Genomic DNA, 22,558 nt, shown 5'->3' with positions numbered 1-22,558 from the left:
AAGCAGTTTATTTAGTTAATTGTCAAGCGTGCAAACTGAACTGTAGAATCACCTACTTGCACGTAAATTATTTCCAATCCTAATCTGCTGACGAAGGAGGAAAAGTTAAAAAGGGAGCGCTTGATGAGAAAAACCTGGGAGAACGTGTCCACCTCCCCCAAACCAAATGTCCAGGGTGAGGGGGCGGGTGATGGGAGAGGAGCGAAGGGAAACCAACTGGAGAGTTTGCCGCTGCCAAAGACGTGGGGGTGTGGGCGCCCCATTCCCGGGAGCGGCTCTGGGCTCAGGCTTCCCCGGAGGAGCCTGGAAAGGCTTACAGCCCTGCAGGTTAAAGGAGGCACAAATAATTTAAAAGTGAATTGCGTTCAGGAGTAAGTGTCAGAGGGAGCACCCTTCGCCTTTTATTTGGCTCCTCGTAAGTGATGAATGATATTTGGACAACCAAGGCCATTAATGGAGCCATTGTACCTGTCCCGGTGGGTGGGGAAAAGCTCCAGCTACTTGAGATTGGCGGTGATAACCAGGCTCCTTATCAGAACCAGCTGGGGCTGTCTGACCTTCCCCCTGCACCCCAACTGGCAAGGGAGGTTGGTTGTTGGGGGCTACATCCTACCGGTTCATTAAGGGATCACACTCAATCATCAGACTTGCCCAGTCCCTCCCCTGCAACCTCTCCCAAGCCCCTGGTAAAACATGTAGAGCTGGGTGTTTTCAAAACAGGCAGGCCTGGGTGTATATGGGGGGGGGGAGGGGGGAAGTGCTGGGTGGTCGGAAAATGTCATCTAAAGCCAGAGTGACAGTGGAAGTCCACTTCAATGCTATCTACAGCATGGGACCTCTTCAGGCTCCTGTCGCCCTGTGTGGAGAGATTGGGGAGAGCGCCCAGGGTCAATGGTGAAGCGTGGGAGGTGTGTTCTTTCAACGACTTTTAGCCCTTGACTATTATTATTAAGCGTCTGTCCTTGGAGGGCATGTGCTGGGCTAAATTTTGTAAAAGATGAGACAACATATTTCACATTCATTTTTCTTTGCAGAACACTGGGTGCCCCTTCCTGAAACCACTTATTGGACTGGGTGTTATCATTTACAGCTAGAGCCTATTTGCTAATTGATACAGCATTTTATAGGCACTCAGTCATTCCTGGGAGCAGTCCCATGCAAAAGGATAGCGTTGCTAATCCCATGTTATTGATGAGGTAACCAACCCAGAGCGTAATCAGACTTTTTTGGATGCAAATGAGAGAAAACTGGCTTAAACGAAACAGTATGTATTGGCTACATAACGCAGTGATTCGTGGGTAGGGTCAGATTCAGATATCCCTGCATCCAGGCTCCGTAAGCTCAGGATGCAGGTTTCTTGTCTCCTGTCTTTGCTTCATTCTCAGGTCTGCAAAGAGGCAAGAGGGTAGCGGCAGAGACAGCCTCACACCCTCTCCAGCTCAAGCCCAGCAGGAAAAAAAAGAGAACACCTCTTGCTGTTTGTTAAAGACAAAGCCTTAGGGTTCGTTTTAGTGGGGCTGATTGGCTGTCTTGAGTCACATGTCTGTCCCTGAACCAATCCCTGCAGCCAGAGCATGGAACTCTGATTAGCTTATGCCCAGTCACACACTTCACCTTGAAACCACTTATGGAGTCCTCTCACACCGCATGGTCCAAAGTGGGAGCCAAAACTCGCACAATTGGAAATCAGAAGCTGTGGCTAGGGGCTCCTGGGTGGCTCAGTTGGTTGAGTGTCTGACTCTTTATTTTGGCTTAGGTCATGATCTCATGGTTCATGGGTTCCAGCCCCACATCTGGCTCTACGCTGACAGTGTGGAGCCTGCTTGAGATTCTCTCTCTCCCTCTCTCTCCCTTTCTCTCTGCCCCTCCCCTGCTCTCTCTCTCTCTCTCTCAAAATAAATAAACTAAAAAAAAAAAAAAAAGAAGAAAAAAAAAAAAGAAACTGTGGCTAAAACAGGTAGAATGAATTCTGGGAAGCCAAAGCACAAGATTCAGGACAGAGAGTGCAGTGGTGATAAAGCCAGACCTGGAAACCAACACGTACCAAGTCATGTGGTCCTTCCTCCAAATCCCACAGGGAACTGGGAAACAGTGGGAGAACAAGCATCCCTAAGGTAGCTCAGGCCAACTTTTGGCTTTGCTTAGTGCTCCTTTTCCAAGCAGATCTTTCTAGAGCATCCTAACAACATCCTAAGCAACAAAAAACTGACAAAAAAGGTATTCCCAGAACCAGAGACAGCCTGGTAATCTGTGATTAGGAAGACACAAAGGGGAATATTGGGTCCTTCCACCATACTGTGACTTGATCCACAAACGCTGCCTGTGTCCTCTCTCGCCCAAAGCATATCCTGTCCACCTCTGCCTGGATAAATCCCACGCAATGGTCAAGTCCATGCTCAGAATGAATCGTTCCCTCCCATGTTCTTCTCTTGTACTCTTTTTGGTCCTCAGCCCGTCACAGACTGAGTTAGCCAACAGTTTGTGGGGTTTGTTTGTGCCAGTAGGTTTTTATCTTTATCTGCTAACTTGGCTCAGTTGGTAGTGGTTTGCAGACAAAGGATTCCGAGGCTTGCTGGAAGACTGCTGTGATTGAGTAGTGATGCCTGCTGAGACAAGTACGGTGGTCGTAGTCACATGGTGTTAGTTAAGACACTGGGTTGCGAGTAAAACGGGGCGCCTGGGTGGCTAAGTTGGTTGAGTGACTGACTTTGGCTCGGGTCGTGATTTCATGGTTTGTGAGTTTGATACCCGCGTTGGGCTCCGTGCTGACAGCTCAGAGCCTGCAGCCTGCTTGAGATCCTGTGTCTCCTTTTCTCTCTGCCCCTCCCCTGCTCGCGTTCTATCTACCTCTCAAAAATAAATAACTTAAAAAAAAAATTTTAAAGACACTTTGGGTTGCAAGTGAAGAAAACCAACTCAAGGTAGCTTAAGGTGAAAATACCATGTGTTACAAGGGTACAGGGATAGGTTATAGGTCTTAAACTCTGGGAAAACACTACAGTCACCGGACTTCATGGAACCAGGAAAGCCATTGGCAACCAATTATTTTCTCAATATTTGTCTTTCTGGGCCATATGCTGTCTCATCTTGGCTCCTATCTATACAATTGATTAATCTTTTCATCTCTACAGATTATCTGTCTTTGGTTTTCCTTGCGCATGAGAGAAGAGGGTTATAGGAGATAAATAAAATAAATCTATTTATTTATTTATTTATTTATTTATTTATTTATTTATATATGAGGTTTATTGTCAAATTGGTTTCCGTACAACACCCAGTGCTCATCCCAACAGGTGCCCTCCTCAATGCCCATCACCCACCCTCCCCTCCCTCCCACCCCCCATCAACCCTCAGTTTGTTCTGTTTTTAAGAGTCTCTTATGCTTTGGCTCTCTCCCACTCTGACCTCTTTTTTTTTTTTCCTTCCCCTCCTCCATGGGTTTCTGTTAAGTTTCTCAGGATCCACATAAGAGTGAACACATATGGTATCTGTCTTTCTCTGTATGGCTTATTTCACTTAGCATCACACTCTCCAGTTCCAACCACGTTGCTACAAAGGGCCATATTTCGTTCTTTCTTATTGCCATGTAGTACTCCATTGTGTATATAAACCACAGTTTCTTTATCCATTCATCAGTTGATGGACATTTAGGCTCTTTCCATAATTTGGCTATTGTTGAGAGTGCTGCTATAAACATTGGGGTACAAGTGCCCCTATGCATCAGTACTTCTGTATCCCTTGGGTAAATTCCTAGCAGTGCTATTGCTGGGTCATAGGGTAGGTCTATTTTTTAATTTTCTGAGGAACCTCCACACTGCTTTCCAGAGTGGCTGCACCAATTTGCATTCTAGGAGATCCTCATTTAAATGGCTGTCAGGTCTAACCACATGTGGAGAAAGTCTGGACTAGCCTAGCCTAAGTCAGTTATCTGCCTTTGATCTAGTCAACAATGGTCAAAGAACAGGGTTCCTTAGTATGAGGAACCTTAGGAGGTGAGAGAGGAGCCAGATTTCAGGAAAAGAGGGTCATTGAGGGCTGGCCAGACACTCCCAAAGGTGGCTCCTTTCTATTTATTCTGTGTATTTGCTGACCACACGTTGAGAGTCGTGATGGACGCCACAGTGGTAATGGTTGTGGCAATAATGGCAATGACAGTAGCTGGGGCAAAGATACAGACATCAGTAAAACTCAGCCTTCCCTTGAGGGACTGGCAAATCTAGTAAGGAAAAGTGACGTCGACCCCACGCTGACTCTGATACCTGCCAAAAAGCAGATCCCGGGGGCAGGATCACTGTATTGACTTGGCTCACCACACCCCCTTGCCCTCTCTCCACCCATTTCTCTCAAACTCCCCACAAGATGAGACAACATTTATTCATAGGTTTCAAGGTCATGTCAAGATTCGGACTTCTGACCTCAGAGGGAAGCATCCCGTCAACTGTCCCTTCCCTACTGACCCCCGTCCCTGGCCGAGCAGTGCCCTCAGCCCCCCAAACAACCTGTTATCATCCAGCCAGACCCTGTCCTCCCCTTTCACTCTCTCCCATCAAATATTGTCACATCCTGACAATTATTTTAAAAGAAAAGAAAAAAATACGGATAAAGTCATGCCAGAGCCCAGGAAGCAATTTGCAACCACGCTGATGTCATTAGGAGTCCCATTTCCTTTCTCCATAAGGATCCTGCACTGCAAGTGCATTTGCAGTCAGAGAACTTAGCATTTCAGAACTTTCATAAGAAGCGACAGCTCAGCTTGTGACCTGTGTGTAAGGGATCAGGCCTGTGATTCAGTTTCCTCTGTTCCGCTCTGGCTTGCTCTCACACACTCTCTGAGGGAACCCAAATGCCGCCTACTTTTTTAGTTTTCTAATCAGATTCTCACACGTGGCACATTCTCCTTTTCCTCTGTCCTGCTAATGGAAGGCAACCGTGTTTACCTGCCTGAATTAAAAGGCACTTCTAGAAGAGGGGTGGGAGAGCTTTCAGGGGACCAAGGATCCGAGCCCCCAATAAAGCCAGAGCGCTGGGTGTCAAGGGACAGTAACTGAAGTTTCCAGGAGAAAGGGCAGCTATGAGGAGAGGCTGGGTGATTGCCTTGGCTGTAGTCTACCCACCTGATTGAAATACGGCTTTCTGTGCATCTCCGGGTTCTGCATAGGAGTTACCTGCTGTTGGTCAGCTTGTAGGCCATAGGCTTTTCTCCATCTGGATACTCAAGGGGAAGCAAGGGTAGGAGACAGCCATCTGCCGGCTGCAGGAGGACAGCTCAGCAAAGCCCATTGGTTCATTCATTCACCTAATAATCAGATATAGAGATCCCGACTGGCGGACCCTGCCCCAGAACTCTCCTCGAAGCTTACACCCAGGTCTTTCGCTTTGACCACCAGATGTCTGGCTTGAAGAAGTGTGCAGGTCTGTAAATGGCTTTGCTTTTGCAGACCTCTGATCCATCTCTGTGTAAAATGGCAACACCACTGCCTGCTACAGAGCCCCTTATATTTCTCCAGACTCCCGAATGCCCAAGTTCTGATGCACAGCATTTTGACCGTATTGAGATAATCTGTTCACATTGCTTAGCTAGCTCAAGTTAAGTTGTGGTTTTGGAGTACCAGGAAGGGGTTGGGGGAGATTTTTATACCAAATTTACCTGCCCCAGAGTGAGAAGAATAACCTAGGAAAGGCCTGGCCAGGTTAAAAAGTGCTGTGAAGTGTGGTCGAAAATACAATTACTGCCTTTCAGGCAGGGTGGCTAATGTATGGGCATGGTTGGACGCTGCTTTTCATCACCTTGACTGCTGTCTCCCCAGAGCTGTGTCCAGGTGGAACCATTCCGCTCCATGCTCCCTTTTTCGTTTCAAAGTGTTCAATTTTAATGAAACAGATATGAGGTGAGGGAACAGAAGTCACTTAAGAAGTTACCGCATATGCAAACCACTGTGTAACTCACTGCAATTGGAAATGCAGTAAAACCCTGATTAATTGCACCCCAAGTAACCAGAACCCTCAATTAACTAGGATTTATTTCGTAGAATTCCGCTTTTAGGGGGAAAAGCATATGATAACGGGGGGAAAAAATCTCATCTGAGGAATTTTTTATTAGACGTCCTCCAAAGTCTGCCTGGACTCCATCTACCTTCTCCCTAACATCCCTTTTCTCCCTCGTCTCCATTTAGAGGCCCATATGACAAAAACTAATGTCGGAGGGATGACCTTAAAATGTAGAAGGTCAGTTAAGCCCCCTCTTTCACAGACGGGGACCCTGGACCCAGGAGGCGGAGTGACCTGGCCCTAAGACACCCAGCTGATGCTTGCCAGCAGCAAAGCCTCTTCGATGCCAGTCAAGTGCCACAGTTAGGACGTGCCACCCCCCCCCCCCAACGTTAGCTGCCTAATCCTGGTGGTCCCCAGAAGGTCTGCACGTGCAGTAAAAACATGAGGGGAAAACGAGAGGGGCCCAGGCAGGCGATAGCATCATTATCCAGGCAGCCAGGACTTCAGGACAGCAGTTGGACAACAGCCACAACGGAGTGCCGTGGCCGATTAAATTAGCCCTACCTCGGATTTTGCTTAGCGTCAACAGGAAGCCTGTGAAACCTAAAGAGCTTTGAGGAAAGAACTTTCAAAAGCCAGGTGCAACGTGGCATTGCCTCACAGTGCATTCTCCTGATTTGCCCGGGCACTTTGTTGCTTCCTCTTCTGTGAACTCCTATGTTTACATCCGAAGGAATCCCTGCCACTGTTTTTCCTGCTGTCCGGCCAGCCTCAGGACAGGTAGTCACTTGTTATAGAGCCATTGTAAGGCACCAGGAGGACAGCCCTGGCCCCAACTCTTCCCTTTTCCACGGTCAGCCTTAGATTCCACGCCGATTTCTTCAAGGGGGACTGTTTGGATTTCGGGAGATCTGGGCCAATCCTGGGCCCGTTTGTCCTCAGATGCGTTTCTTCCCTGCTCTGCACGCCAGGAGCCTGAGCAGTGCTCCCTTGCCAGCCAGTGGGCTTCTGGCTGGGTTTGGCCCATGGGAGACCCCAGCTTGGGCCAGGAGGGCAGTGAATCTGGTGGCCTCTCCACCATGCCTGTGTCCTGTTTGTGGCTCCAGCTCCTCCCAGGTGACCCACCATGGCTCTGGCCTTGGAGTCTGCTACACTCTGCTGACACCATCTGCTCTCTGGGTATTCTAGCAGCTTCCCACCATTGTTTGGCATGAGTTCCCTCACATTGAATGCTCTCTGTTGAATTACCTGGTCCAGACTGGTCCCTGACCAATAGGAGCCCCCTGTATTAAAATGCAAACCCCTGGGGCACCTGGGTGGCTCAGTTGAGCGCTTGGACGTCTAACTTCGGCTCAGGTCACGATCTCAAAGTTCGGTTCATGAGTTCAAGCCTCGCCTTGGGCTCGCTGCTGTCAGCGAGGAGCCCACTTAGAATCCTCTGGCCCCCACCCTCTCTCTGGCCCCCAACCGTGCTCACACTCTTTCTCTCAAAAATAAATAAAACATTTTCAAAAATTGCAAACCCTGTATACCTCCAACCTCAATGCTCAGTGGAGACCAGCTGTGTTTCATGGGCTCCTCCCCTTGCGCAAACATTTGGCCCCATCAACTTTTATCTACTTGATCAGAACCTGTAGTCAATCGGCCAGCTGCCCCCACTCCACCACCCCCCACCCCCAAAAAATAAAAAACAAAAAACAGTTAAGGCAGGCGTCGGAAACTAAAGGTACATGAATACCTTGAATGTCTTACTTTCACTTAGACCATTTGAAGGTGCATTTCCTCACCAATCTTTTGAGGCCAAGTCAAGTCCTTTTATTTGATTATGAGTCTACTAGTTCGGGTTCCCCACTGTTCCTGCATAAACATCCCCATAAATAAGGCATCTTCTGAGGTTTCTCGAATGGATGTATCAAAGCGAAGAACGTAAAGACACATGCAAAGCCTACGTGCGCGCGAAATCCTTCTAGGTTCCTGGTTTGCTTTCCAATATTTTCTTATCGCATCCACACCTCATCCAACAGCATTTTTGCAATGACTCACCTTTGAGACTACCAATTTTGTTTGCGTGAAAACTTCAACTTGCTTTCTTTTTGGACTTCCATTTCATCTGTTTACATTACATTAAATTGTGAAATAATAACTAGCTCGACTGGCATAAACAGGCTTGGGCACAGCTGCTCCCTGCAAGGTGCGCACTCAGCTGAGGGCTCCGGAGGTGCCCGGGCTCACCCGGGGGGTGCCCAGTGAGCCTCCGGTGTTCAGAGTGTGGAGGATGCTCAGGTTTGCAGCGGGCATGGGGAGCACTGATTGACACGACAAGTCTAGGGCGCCTGGGTGGCTCGGTCGGTTCAGCGTTCGACACCTGATTTCAGCTCAGGTCATGATCTCATGATCTGCAAGATCAGGCTCTGCTCTGACAACATGGAGCCTGCTTGGGATTCTCTCTCTCCTGCTCTCTCTGCACCACCCCCCCCCCCCACGCTCTCTCTCTGTCTCTCAAAATAAATAAATAAACTTAATGAAAAACAAAACAAAACGGTGAGTCTAGTAAGTGGAGGTGGCCTCTGTCCTTTCAGCCAGGGCTCAGTGTCTGGAAGTGTGGACCCGCTCTGGAGAAACAGGCACTCAGGCTGATTCGATGGATGGTCCCCTAATTATTACAATAGCCGCGCCTTAATGATTCCCAGGATGCCTTCTGTTGCCAAGAATTGTGTGATTGGCATCCACACTCCGCTTGTTTGCCAGAGTCTCTTCCTCCTGAGTACTTATCTCTTCACGGCTGAACCCAGGGTTGGAGTTGGGGGTGAAGGGAGGCACTGGCTTGAGTGGGAACACTCAGAGCGCTGGACTCTGCCACGTGGCTAAACGGAGGCCCCCTGAGTGGCCCCTAAGGTATCAGTGGGCACCGATCAATGGACACCTTTCTCGGGAACCCACAGTGGGCGAGGGGGTGGAGTCTCCCGGCACCGGGGAGGCCACGCAGCCTGAGACGGCACAGCACCCAAACGATCGTTAGGGTTCTGTTTGCAAGATTGGAGCTCTGGCCTGGCCGCAGCCTTTCGCCACCCTGGGAGGCAGAGCCAGCCACTTCCTTCGTGGGCTGAGGCTGTTCCCATACGTGCAGAGTGCAGGAGTTGGACCAGGTAGTCCTAAGATTTCCTTCAGCGTTCACTTCCAACGTGTCTGTGAACTCTCATAAAATGATACCTGCCTTCAGAGTGCATACAGGCTAGAGATGTCCGGCACAATAGCCATGAGCTGTGTGTAGCTACTGAGCACTTGAAATGTGGCTATCCCAAATGTATATATTCCCCCACGAATATATAAAATACTGGATTTCAGGGCTTCTGGGTGGCTTGGTCAGTTAAGCATCTGACTCTTGATTTCAACTCAGGTCTTGATCTTGGGCCGTGAGTTCAGCCCATGCAGGGCTCCGGGCTGGGCGTGCAGCCTACTAAAAAAAAAAATACTAGATTTCGATGGCAGCCCCCTTCCTCCCTCCCCACCCCCCCGCCTCAAAAAAAGAAAAAAAAAAAGGGACTTACATCATGATCGATACATCTTGAACCAATCATATCTTGGACATAGTCGGTTAAAATATATGGCTACAATTTGTTTGTTTACTTCTTTTTATGCAGCTGCCAGACTATTTGAAATTGCATGTGTGGCTTATACTATATTTCTGTGGGCTAGCACAGCTGCAGGGAGAAGCTGCATAAAGAGATAAGGGTACCCAGGGCACATCTGTGGCAAGAGCTCAGAGAGGAAAGAGCATGATGGGCTGGAGTCCCCCGACAACACATGGCAGGAAGGGGGGTGGGTCCGCTTCAGATAGCAGAGCAGGAAATACTCATCCTGCAGCCGAGGTGCCCGGTTGGCCAACCTTTCTGGAAGTGAAGGCTTTGGGAGGGGATTGGGGGTGTGAAGGCTCAAAAGACCAGCCAGGACCATGCTGAGCATTCCTAGGGCTGACCTATCTCCACTCCCCCGACTCCCCCCCCACCTTTGCTCATCAACCATCCTCTACTCCTTTTTCTTTCTCAGTGCCCCCCACTGAGCATGCTCAGCTCAGCCAGGCCCTTTAAATGAGCAGGAACAAAGAGAGGGTCCTTCTTGCTGCCTGACTCATCTGTAAGGCCAGCTCAGCATTGTGCCTAGAGACTGTGATGGCTCAGGAAAGGGCAGAATGGTGTCCAGAACTCTCTAGGTGTCATGGCAAGCGGCTTTGAACTCCTCGGGCAAGAACTCCCCTTGCTAGAGATTCGCACCCCAGGATCGGGAACGGGTAACCAAACCCCAAGAGCCAGCCGCCCCTGGCTGCCAGCCAGCCAGCTGGAGGAGCTCCCCGGAGCACACATTTCCTCTCCGCAGGCCGAGCACCCCTGCTTCGAAGTTGGCACACAGAGACGGGCCATGTGACTGCCTCGTGCGAGCCCCCGCCTCGCCTTCCCCTTTTATGACCTGACAAAATCCGGGGGCTTATAGGAAAAAGCACATGCTGTCTCTGGATGTGGGTGTTTTCCCGTCACTTTCCATGCCTGCGTCCCACCCCACGTGAACCTTCCTGAGTGCCGGCTGTCAGCCAAGGGCGGGAAGGGCTCAGGGCTGTCCACCTCACTGCTCTGCTTGCTGGCCATACTCCTGCCGCCAGCACCCAGCTCTGAATCGGGGGACTACCCTTGACGAGGCTTACCTTCCAGAGTTAGGGATGGAGAATCTCAGCCCTGCCTGCTCTGGATGCACGTGGGGACCTTTTAAACTATACCCAGGTCTGGCTGCAACCTCAGCGTCTGATTAATTAGGCTGAAATACCCAGGTAAAAGGTTTTGGTTTTTATTTATTTATTTATTTATTTATTTATTTATTTATTTATTTTAAGCTTTGAAGGATGGAAAACAACTATTTAGGGTTAGGGCAAAACTTTGTCTCCTTGCTGCTCAAAGTGTGGCCCTTGAACTGGGAGCATCAGCACCCGATGGAAGCTCATTAGATATGCAAACTCTTGGGGCATCTGGGTGGCTCAGTCGGTTAAGCATCCGACTTCGGTTCAGGTCATGATCTCACAGTCCATGAGTTCAAGGCCCGCATCAGGCTTCCAGAGGCTGGTTTGGGTTCTCTCTCTCCCTCTCTCTCTCTGCCCCTCCCCCGCTTGCACACTCTCTCAAAGACAAGTAAACACACGTTAAAAAAAAAAAAAGAATCTCTCTAAAAATAAAAAATTAAGGGGCGCCTGGGTGGCTCAGTCGGTTAAGCGTCCGCCCTCGGCTCAGGTCATGATCGCGCGGTCCGTGAGTTGGAGCCCCGCGTCGGGCTCTGTGCTGACGGCTCAGAGCCTGGAGCCTGTTTCAGATTCTGTGTCTCCCTCTCTCTCTCTGACCCTTCCCCGTTCATGCTCTGTCTCTCTGTGTCTCAAAAATAAATAAACGTTAAAAAATTTTTGATAAAAAATTAAGAACTACGTTTAAAAAATATAAAAAAGAAATGCAAACTCTTAGGCGCCTCCCTAGGCCTCTTGAATCAGCATCTGTATTTTAATGATTCTGGGGTGGTCGGCGTGCACAGTGCAGAGTGAGGGCACTGCTTTCATGTACATCAGAACCACCTAGCAGAGTTAGAGGAACGACAAATGCAGGGTCCCCGCTTTCTGAACCTGACCCTTAAGTCTGGGCCGGGCATCACTCTTAAGCAGTGAGGAAGATAGTCCTACTTAATTGAAATAATGGGTTTAGGTTATTTCATCTTTTCAGAGCCCCTTTCCTCCCTCTGTGACGGGTAGCCCACGTCCAGGGACATTGCACACATGCTACCACCAAACGAATTGCTTTTCAACGCATCACTCTTGCATCCAAAAACCATCTGTGGCTCCCCATTGCCTTATCCCTTAAGGAATCAAGGCCAAATCCCTTAGACCGGCATTGCAGAAGCTCCATAAACGGAACCCCTTGATAGGCCGAACACACCTCCTGCGTTCATTTTGTTGTTGTTGTGCCTTTGTTTATACAGGTCTGATTTTTGTCTTGTGTTTGATAGACCATCTGCCCAGCCCCTTCTAGGGCTACAGCTTCTCTGTCCCTAAATGTTGCCCATCCTTCAAGGTCTAGGCTCTCTGACAGCCCAACCTCAAGGCGGTGGGTCCCTCCTGTAAGCTCCTGTGGGGCTAACTTACGACTGTATCATTCATTTGGTGGAGCCCAAGGTAATGGGAGCCTAGGGGGCATTTGGGGGGTCAGTGTTCCTCTCCTGTTAGACTGTGAGACTAAGGTGAAGGCCCAGACCAAATCTTTATGCTTTCACTGTAACGCTTCTCTCTTCCTAAGTCCATTTAGCACTGTAGCCTGTGCATGGCCTGGTTTCATTTAACCAAAGGTCTGGATGTTCAGAGTAACATCCCGAACTGGCTGAGGAGGACAGCACGGCTGCCCTTCGTCACATGTATACATGTATGCGTGTATGTATGTACATACGTGGGGCGGGGGAGTAGGTAAATCTGCTTTTAGTCTTTTCAGAAAGTAAATGGTAGCTGTAAAGAGTAGAAAAGAAAGAATGAAGTAGAATAAGGTGAAAAGGCAACAGCAGTTCACCGAGAAATAAGAAAAATTGGGGAAAATACCTTCCCTGGGATCGGATCCGTCACGGGTCCCGAGTCTGGGATTAGCAGGCATCAGACAGCAGCCACTGGGCAGCTCCCAGGAGCAGGACAGGGGGGGGGTGTGGCATGCGTGAGCCCAGCTCTCAGCTCTGACCACTTCGAATCAAATCTGAGAAGTGGGAGAGCAACTAGGAATAAGAATACGGACGTAGCCTGTTTTTAAAGCAAACACATCCTGAAAAGGGATCTGTAAGACCCCCCCACACTCAGCCGGCAAGAATCATATTTTAAGGTTACACCGTACTCAACTCTTTGACTTGGAGACTTCACCTTCTCATAGGAACTCCGGCGTCCCCCTTGTCACCCGAATACACTGGCACTTCCTCATATCTTGCCTTTGTTCATAGAACTCAGATGTCTTCCTTTTGGGACGCCCTCTCAGTGCCTCCTCCAGACCTGGGAGGATAGTGGATCCTGGATAGCAAATAGCCAGGGCTGAGGAACCAGCCCTGGAAGACGCAGGGGTGGCCCTCCAAACACCTGCTGGGCAAGTCCCTTGGTATTTCTGACCCTTAGTGTTCTCATCTGGGAAATGGGGTAATTGAAGCTACTGCTCAGAATAGTTGGAAACAGTTACTGAGAAAATATATGGTAACCCTTTAGCACGGTACCTAACAGAGTAAGCATTTAATAAATGGAACCTATTATTATTATTGTTATTATTATTATTTACACAATGGGGACAATAATGCCCACTCCAACACAGAACTTGATTAAATGGGAAGTATTAGAGTGCTTGCCAAGTTTAAAACCTGTTGCACATCATTTATTCATTCACATCATATATTTATCATTCATTCATTCATTCATTTATTCATTCATCATATATTCATTAACAAATAGTTCTAAGCCAGCTTGGGCTGCTGTAGGAAGACCAGGGATGCACAGACGAGCCCTTGGAACCCAATAAGGCAGATACAATGGCATGTGCATCTCCAAGACAGCAAGCAGGGCAGGACGTGTTCTGCCTGAGCAGTGGGGCGCTCATTAGGACCATGCACGGGTGTTGGGGGAACAGGAAGTGATCCAGACTGACAGATCCCTGGGTGTGGCCCCGTGGGACCGCAAATAGGAACACCAGGTCTGAAGCCTGGCTTACTGGGATTTAATCCCAGCTCCGCCAGCTAATTTGGCAACCTTGAGTATGTTTCTTAACTTCTCTGTGACTCAGTGCCCTATCTATGCAATGAGGGTAATAATAGTACCTACCTCACGAGGTTGTTCAGCAGTTCAGAGCACAGCCTCAGAGCTCAGCGAGTGCTCGCTGGGGCTATTAGGTGGGAACAGCAGTGAGAAAAAGAAACGCCCAGGAAGCAGGTGGGGGCAGAGTGAATGCCAGGTTAAGGGATTCTCCTTCATGCCATGGGTGAAGTACTAAGTACCAAGTACCCATAGTCGGTCCAAAGTACCAACAACCTATTGAAGGTGTTGGAGCTAGAGGATGGCATGATCCAAGTTGTCTGCTGAGAAGGTGAATTGGCCAGCAATGTTCACAGTCCCTAGTGCAGGGACAGAAAGAGAGGCAGCCTAACTGCCCAGCCTGCCCCTCTTGGGACAACCACAAGTTGCCTGGGACAAGCTCTAACCCATCAGTGGCCTGGCCTCTGATCACCTCTGGCTGAGACGGCCCACACATGGTCAGCACAACAGCCGGGGATCCTGGAGAAGGAGCCAGAGCCCCTCAGAGGCCTCCCACCTGGGCCAGAGTCACCGAATGTGCCCTGGACACTGGCCAAGGCAGGGAGGGGTCTCTGAAGATCCCAGACCTCCGTAAGAGGTCCTAGCATCTGTCCATGACCAGCATTCCTTACACTGAGCCCGAAGCCCAGCTCAGCATAGCCAACACTCGGTTTCCCCCGAAGAGATTTACCAGTAGATACTAATGCTGGCTAATGTAGACTGAGCACATCCTCCCGGCCAGGCCGGGTACTCACATTTCAACTCCTTTTTAACAGGAATTGCTTTTAGGAGGTAGCAACAGAGGTGTCCATTTCTTTTTATTAACGTGATTTTTTTTTTTTTACTTTCCAAATTTTATTCACGAACGTGTATACATTTTAAAATCAAATATGTATGTGCCGATAAAAATAAAATTCTATGTTTAACAAGGTAGCATAATTCAGTGAAGGGAGCATGGGATTTAGACTCTGGCCTGCAGTCACATCCTAACTCTCTGTGCCGAGTGTGGAGCCTGCTTGGGATTCTGTCTCTCTCCCTCTGCCCTTCTCCCCCGCTCACATTCTCTCTCCCTCTCTCTCTCTCTCTCTCTCTCTCTCTCTCCCTCTCTCTTAATTAAAGAAAGAAAGAAGGAAACTTTAGAGTCTTTCCCAGCCTTTGCTGCCTCTCCTGCCTTGTTATAATAAACTGGGACATGCATACCAATGCCTCGATATATGACATCTCATTACCTTGTCCGTGATCTTATCTGGGAGCAAGCAGCACACACGGGCCCACTGTTGAAGCAGGAGACAATTACATCTCTTTGCAGTGATTCTGGAAGTTACTAGGGAATGATAAGTCCATCAGGCTTACCAACTCTTTCAATTCTCATAACAACCCTAGAAGGTGGGTATTGTTATTCTCCGCATTTGACAGATGAGAACGCTTGGGCATAGAGAGCTTGTTAGGTCACTTACTCCGAGTCATGGCTAATACATAGCAGAGCAGAAATGCCAACTGTGGTCGGCTCACCTTTGTTTAGGGAGCATGAATTCCCGTCTGCTATGCGCCTGTGCCAGACTTCTCTGGTGAGAAAGATTCTGTGGGGGAGGGGGGGGGAAGTGACAAGTCCCTTGGGCGTGCATCACAACATGCTTGGGTGCAGAAATGGGTCTCTTCTTTCCCTCTCCCTCCTCCTCCTCTGTCCGGCACATTCCTATCCCTTCCTCAAAGCCTGCTCTCAGGAAGGAGCCTATGGGCCTTGGAAGCAAGGACTATGTTTTCGCACCTTCCCATCCCCCCTGGAGGCCCAGCAGAGGCCCAGACACAAACGACGCCCTTGAGTTCAGCTGAGTTTATTTGAATGAACTTATTCATTCTAAGAGATAAGTGACTGATAAGATTTTAATGATGCCACTCCCAGGGATGGGCATTTTAATATGGGCTAAAGTCCAAGTTTGGCTTGCCCCAAAGGAATGAAGGTTTGATTGTGGAATTATGGGCATCAGACAACCAAGGTGGCTTGGGGGTACAGTAGGAAAGGGATTAGGGTGAGAGAGGCCCTTCCCAGCTCCTGAAACCACACCCCATGCAAGCAGCCGTCCTTTCTGCCTGTGTCCTGCCAGGTGCTGCAAACTAGGACCTCTGAGGAATCCAAGAAGCATGGGAGAGTGCTCGGCCCTGGCCCAGAGGGTCCCAAGAAGCCCATTTTGGCCATGCTGGGTCTAAATCTGTATCAGCGCAAGCCAAGACCTGATGCTGGGGCCTGAGCAGTTCACTCGTCCCTGGCTCGCAGCCCACTGGGGTCTCCAGGTGTATGTTGAAGGCCGCAGTGAAGTTCAGATTTGTGGCCCCCACGGGAGTCAGCCCCGAGGGACACAGGAGCAGTGAGGAAACACTGGCCAGGACCGGAAGAGTCACCTGATGCCACTTCCAAGAGAGTTAACCCAGGGCCGGGATGGAATAGGTCCTAAGATAACAATTGAAATAAAAGAAATGAAACACAGGCATTTACCCAGTCGAGGCAACAGGTAGAGGGAGGGTCCCCAAAACAGCCAGCAGTCGGGAGAGAACGACGTGTGTTTGCCCCCCAGTGAGCTCCGCTCCTGGCCGCCAGTTCCCTTCCCTGCCTTCTGAGAGCTGAGCCTCTGCTGGGCTCCGTCCTTCCCTGTCCCCCAGCCACCGCCACCCTCCTTAGCTGCCGCTTGCCTCCCAACACCACACTTCATGGTGGGACATCCCCCCAGGGGTAATGGATGCAGAGGAGGCCTCATACCCTCAGAAGCTTCTAGAATGCTTGGGTGTAGAGGCTTTCCACAGGCACTTGGCAGCGAGGAGGTTAAGGCTGTCCCCACAAGAACCCCCAGACAGATATCTCGGCTGTGTTTAAAGGTCTGCTTCTGCCAACACAATTCGGCATCCGCTGCGTGGGATCAGGGCACATCCACCTGCTCGTCCTGGGCCACTGAAGCGACAAGGTAGGAGGAAGAAGAAGTTCCTGGAAGGGGTTGCTAAAACAAGGCACTTTATAGCCTCACGATCGGAAGGAGTAACTGGACTGCCTTCCACAGGCACCGTTTACAATCAGGAGAACCTCTCAATGTCATCTTTTTTCTGGGCTCTGAAACATGTTTTGCTGCTGGATTGGGCGGCAAAGCCCTGTTCCAACAAAGTCCATTACGGAGAAGCATTCCGTTGTAATAGAGAGATTTCTGTGTCCTGGCAAATGGCCTCCAGAAAGGAAGATCTGGGGGTCAGAGGCACCGTTTTGTAGAGCGGCCTCCTCTTGTCCCTCCCTGGTGCCAGGGTGCCCTTGGGTGGAGAGAAACATGGTAAATTCTCTGCTTAGCCTGTTGAGGAGGTGGGGGTGGCAGGAGCACGAGAGGAGGGGAAAGGGAGTTGGAAGGGAAGGAGGAATATTGAGAAGGAAAGAGAGACCGAGGTTCTTACAGATTTTCAGTCTGGCGTCAGTTACAAACCCTCAGGTTATTAGTTCTGGAGAGGTGCTTGGAAATCAATCATTTAGAACCATGTTTTTCAAACCGTAGGTGGCAACCTCATGTGGGTCATTTGATTCATCTAGCGGATGGCAATCCACCAGCTGAAAAAGATACAGAGAGATAGAAAAACAGAACAGAATAGAAAATATCAACCTTCCTCATATGCACTTAACGTAAATATTCAACCAAGCTTTTCGTTCAGTTTTACACACACACAGGTTTATTTCCTGGTCACGAAGAAAAAAATGCTATGGTGACTTATGGTTTTCACAAGTGAGAGAAACACTAGCCTTGCCCACCAATAGCTACATTTTCTCTTTAAGGAAACTGAGGTTTAAGAGGGGAAAGCACTTGTCCAAGATCGCCTAGTTCATGAAATTTGAATCCAGGACACATGGCCTGATTTCTCGGCCAGGCCCCACCCTCCAACAATTTCATGCGTCAGATCCTTTCTGTGGGGAGCGTTCTGTGGGGAGTGCACCAGGCTGGGTCACTTAAGCCTCTGAGCCTTTGTTTTCTTGTCCATAATTTGAGCCCACACCCACCTAGCAGGGTTGTGGGGAGGGTAGTGGGATTACATAAAAACCATGTCCGGCCTGTGGAAGGGACTCAGAGCACGCGATTTGTCTGTACTTCCTCTTTCTTTCCAAGTATCTGATCACGTGGTACACCTCCCCCCGACCAGTACCTCGCCACAGCCAAACGCCCCAGAGGACAGCCAAGGAGCTGAGACTGCTTGCATGGCCCTTCCCTTCTCAGCCGGATTCTAGCCCTTCTCTGAGCTTGCTGCTTCTCTGCTGAGAACCTGAGGGACGGCTCCGTTCCGTCTTGGGTCCCTGCAGATAAGTGACGTGATTGGTAGTCACGGAGGTGGGTTGGGAAAATTACAGCATGACCAACAATGTGCTCGTGTCCGGAGACTGGTGTGGAAGACTTTTACCTGTTGCCTCACCTGCGGAGGAAAATGATGGATCAGACCCCACATCTGGCCCCAGATACCTTAACGCTCTGTTGCCCTGTATGAAATTTGGTGTGTTGGAATCTTCTCCAAGCAGGTGGTGCAAGGGGATGGTGCATAATTATGTGGAAAACAAATGCCTTGTGGGGCTGTTTCATTTCATTTTATTTTTAAATTTTATTTATTTTGAGAGAGAGAGCGCACACGCACACGCACACGCACACGAAAGTCGGGGAGAGGCAGAAAGAGAGAGAGAGAAAGAGAGAGAGAGAGAGAGAGAGAGAGAGAGAGAGAGAGAATCCCAAGCAGGATCTGGGCTGTCAGCACAGAGCCCAACGTGGGGCTCAATCTCATGAACTGTGAGATCTTGACCTGAGCCAAAATCAAGAGTCAGACAGAGTCATGACTTAACTGAGCCACCCAGGCGCCCTGGATGCTGTTTTCATGTCAACTCATTTGGAATACTCCAGGGCCCCAAACCCTGGTGAAGCCTGAGGGTGAGGACCAACTTTCTTCTCCTGGCCTCCCTGGGTATATAGACCAGCGCTGTCTTACAGAAACATCTTGCACCTTAAAGTTTTCCTAGTGGTCATACTGAAAAAAGAAAAAGAAATAGGTGAGGTTAATCTTAGTGTTGTATATTAGTGAACCCAGTCTCCTCAATAATATCATTATTATTTCGATATATAATTCATATAAAGTTATGAATGCTGTATTCCACTCTTTTGGTGCCAGATCTTCAAAATCTGGCATGTATTTTGTACCCACGGCCCATCTTCATTGGACTAGCTGAATTTTATGTGCCAGTAGCCATGTGTGGCTCGCTGCTCCCATGTGGGATGGCTCAGGTATCGAGTCTTTGGAACAGAGTAAGAGTTCAAAACGTTTTGCTGAACTGAACCTGACGTCAGACACCTGTTGAACTGCGGGCAGTATGCCAAGACTGGGGAGCAGGGACTGAGTGAAGAACCTGGGAGGAGGACCCTGATGGGGGTGTTGGAAAGAAGTCCTTAGAATGAGCAGAATCACAGCCTTCAGATCAGCCACAGAACCGCCTCCCTTTCACAGCTACATCAGATGTGTTTGCCCGCCATGACGTGGGGCGTTCCAGAGGTGTTGAGCATCAGAAAATCAGAGTCACAAGTACAGACTCCGCGCCCCTGTGCTGTGAGCTTGCAGGGCCCGTCTCGCGGGGCCGGGAGCCTTGCCAAGTCTCACCGGAAGTGAGGCTGTTGAGTTGCCCTGGGACTGAGCGCTGGCCCCTGAGCTCTCGTGTTCATTGCAGGTAGGTTTCTACTCTGCTGCTTGAACATTTGCATTAAGAAGATCCGTAATTTTAGCTGTTGTTGTGCATGCGCCTCAAGGACCTTACCCCAAGTAAGAGGAGAAGCTCTGTGGTATCTCTGTAGGGGGTCAGTCCCCAGGGCAAGCTGGAATCCCGCTGTCCCCTGCTGCTGCTCCACGTGCTCGAGGACAGAAGGACCGCCTGCTTGGTGGAAGGACCGCAGCCTGGAGCACCATTTGCCAGCTGTCCCATGCCCAGCCCTGATTCTGGAAGGCACCAGAATACAAGAGGAGGTCCAGGGCCTCGGGGGATCTGTCGTAGAAGGGCAAACCATCAGCATCAGGAGTGGCGAAATGCTAATTGTGGATCTGTAGAGACAGGAAGGAGAGAGCCACTGTAGGTGGGGGGCTGGGGACTGGCTGGGACTGGGGTGGGAGTTGGAGGGTGCAGGGAGCATGTGGCTTCTTACCTGCACTTCAGGTGTTCCCACACAGCCAGCCTGTCCAGGGCCTCTAGGCGTTTGTCCTCTCTGCTCCCCAAGAGGCCATGTCCTCTAAGGTGCCTCTGATCCTCTCTTCAGCCCCACCCAACAGGCTTAGCCATTCCTTTCTGCTGCCCCATTATTCTGGATGAGCATCCTTGTCCTCAGATGTAACCCTCCAGATTGTGTTTATCCAAGCGCGGGGCTGCCTGGCTGTCCCCGCCGTGGGCTCCCCAGGGAGGGCTGTAGGTCTGCCGGTGTCTGGCTCCCAAGAAGGCTGCAGTAATACTGGTGAGAGGTTACGCAGAGCACGAGTGGACGAAAGGAGACATGAATCCGAGTGGGAAAGGAGGCGGGAGCGAGCCCGCGGGCTCATCCGGACTCTCTGAAGTGACAGAGGCAGGAGAGGAACGGTGGACAGGGTGACAGCCAGTCTGAGAAAAGCGTGGGCTCTGTGGCTGCTCCGGCCTTGTGGGCTCGGAGGCTAGCTGTGTGCAGCATGACGGGGACCGGCCCAGCCCACGGCAGCCTGTGAGTCGGGACAGCTCACCACGCTTTACACGGTGCCGCTGTCAGCCACAGCCTGCTGTCCCACATCCAGTGTGAGGTACACACCTGCCGGGGTGTGGAGGTCACTGCCAAGGGCCCTTCAGAGCTTAAAGGAATGGTACAGAGACAGTTCCTTCCCTTACGGATGCAGGATCAGGGGCCCCCAGACGTCAAATGACCAGGCCAGGGCCAGTCAGGGACAGCACGGGGAATAGAGCGGGGGGGGGGGGGGGTGGTGAGCTCCGAGCCCCTCCCTGCTCCTTAGCAGCGCTGTCCTTAGGGTAGCTGTCCTTGTTGTGCAGCTGACCTAAGTTTCAACAGTCCCGCTGATGGAGGAGGTGAAAGGGCAAGGAAGGAGCTTGACCGTGCCCTGTAACCCTTGGCCACATGCTCACTGGCCAACAGACTAGGCTCTCTTGCCAGTGGTGTTGCCTTTGCCTGGTCCCCTCTGAGGTTCTACTACCACAGACCCTTTGCCCAGACCTCCTATCGCCTCCCAGGCAGGAAGTCCTGGGGACCACATCATGCCCTGCAAAATGGAATCGTTTGGTACCATGAGAGCCCAATAGAGCCCAATGGGACAGCAGCTGGTCTATCGAGTGGGCTTGAGCCCACTGGCTCTGCCCAGTGAGGGCATTCTTCCATGAGTATGGCTCCTACAAGGCTCTGGCTGAGGGGTGAGCTGGCCCCCTTCTCCTTGAGCCACGATGACTCACTGAGGCACAGCCAACTTCACCCCCTACTGCGGGAAGTGACGAGGAGAAGCCGAGGTAGCCAGGAGGGGACAGGTTAGGGAATGGAGCGACAAGCACCTGCTGATCCCACTCTGGTTGCGTTTGTCTCTTCCAAGGGAAGTGGTTGCTGGGCTCATTTTATTCCGACCTCAAGATCCTTTGAACCTTTGAAATGGGATAAGGGGCACTTCCCTTTTCCTAGTGGGTAATACTTTTAGAAACCAGGGGTAAATGTTTTCTTTCATTCACCCACCCCATAAACATCATGTGCAGGTGGCACCTTGGAATCCATACCGTGAGCAACAGACAAGGGAAGAGCCTCCGATACCTTGGCTTCCGGCCACACCTCCTATCCTGACACGGAGGTGGCCCACAGCAGGGCAAGTAACGGCCTCAGTTTCCCTGTGTGTAAAATTGGAAGAACTGACCTTAGAGTTCATTCTAGCTCAAAGAGCTATGATTTCCCTTCAGTAAATCCCACTCCAAAAAAAATGAAAGCAGGGATTCAGGCAAATGCTTGTACACAAGTGTTCATTGCACTCCTCACAGTGGCCCAAAGGGAGAAACTCCCCAACTATCCATCGACAGATAAACGAATCGACAAGTTGTGGTATATCGATGGAATAGTGTTCAGCCATAAGAAAGGAGTGAAGTGCTGAAACATGCCCCCAAGTGGATGAACGAGGGGAACATTACACTAGGTGAGAGAAACCAGACGCAACAGGTCACATATTGTGTCTCAATTATACGAAAGAGTCGGAAAGCTGATGGGTGGTTTCCAGGAGCCGAGGAAGAGGGGGCGGAGAGCAAGTGGTAAATGGGTATGGGGCTTTCTTTTCGGATGTTTGAGAAACTGGGTACAGGTGGCGATGGCACAATATTGGGAATTGTTCGGCTTAAAATGATTTTGTTATGTGAATTTCACCTCAATTTGAAAACTCCTCTGTAATCCCCTTTAAAAAATGTTTTATGTGTTTATTTTACTTTTGAGAAAGAGAGAGAGCACAAGTGGGGGAGGGGCAGAGAGAGGGGGGCACAGAGCAGGCTCCATGCTGACATCAGAGAGCCTGATGCAGGGCTCAAACTCTAGAACTGAGCCGAAGTTGGGCACTTAACCGACTGAGCCACCCAGGCGCCCCCAACCTTCTATAATTCCTAACAACCATAATGTAAGTATAGCCTGTGTCTCCCACGCCATACTTGCTGGGTATAAATTAGGGCCACAATGGAAGCAACAAACACTATTTTTC

The 22,558-nt window shown here is 50.1% G+C and overlaps 1 protein-coding gene across 9 annotated transcripts in view; it reads left to right on the top strand.

The window, feature by feature from the left end:
• The window catches only part of ZBTB7C (zinc finger and BTB domain containing 7C), a 348,220-nt gene that overhangs the window by 275,606 nt on the left and 50,056 nt on the right, over positions 1 to 22,558 (top strand). For 4 of the 9 annotated variants that reach the window (XM_053205570.1, XM_053205571.1, XM_053205567.1 and 1 more), the window contains one exon: positions 19,328 to 19,544. The exons of the other annotated variants lie outside the window; for them this stretch is intronic. Coding sequence is in view for 1 of the 4 variants with exons in the window: in XM_053205567.1 (XP_053061542.1) it covers positions 19,328 to 19,544 (217 nt within the window). In the remaining 3 variants the exon portion in view is untranslated. The remainder of the gene's footprint in view (positions 1 to 19,327; positions 19,545 to 22,558) is intronic. 9 annotated transcript variants of the gene reach the window in all.

Source organism: Acinonyx jubatus, chromosome D3, assembly GCF_027475565.1.
Source record: "Acinonyx jubatus isolate Ajub_Pintada_27869175 chromosome D3, VMU_Ajub_asm_v1.0, whole genome shotgun sequence".
Classification (NCBI taxonomy): Eukaryota; Metazoa; Chordata; class Mammalia; order Carnivora; family Felidae; genus Acinonyx; species Acinonyx jubatus.
Note: the sequence above shows the minus strand (reverse complement) of the source record. Positions and strands in the feature narration are given on the sequence as shown.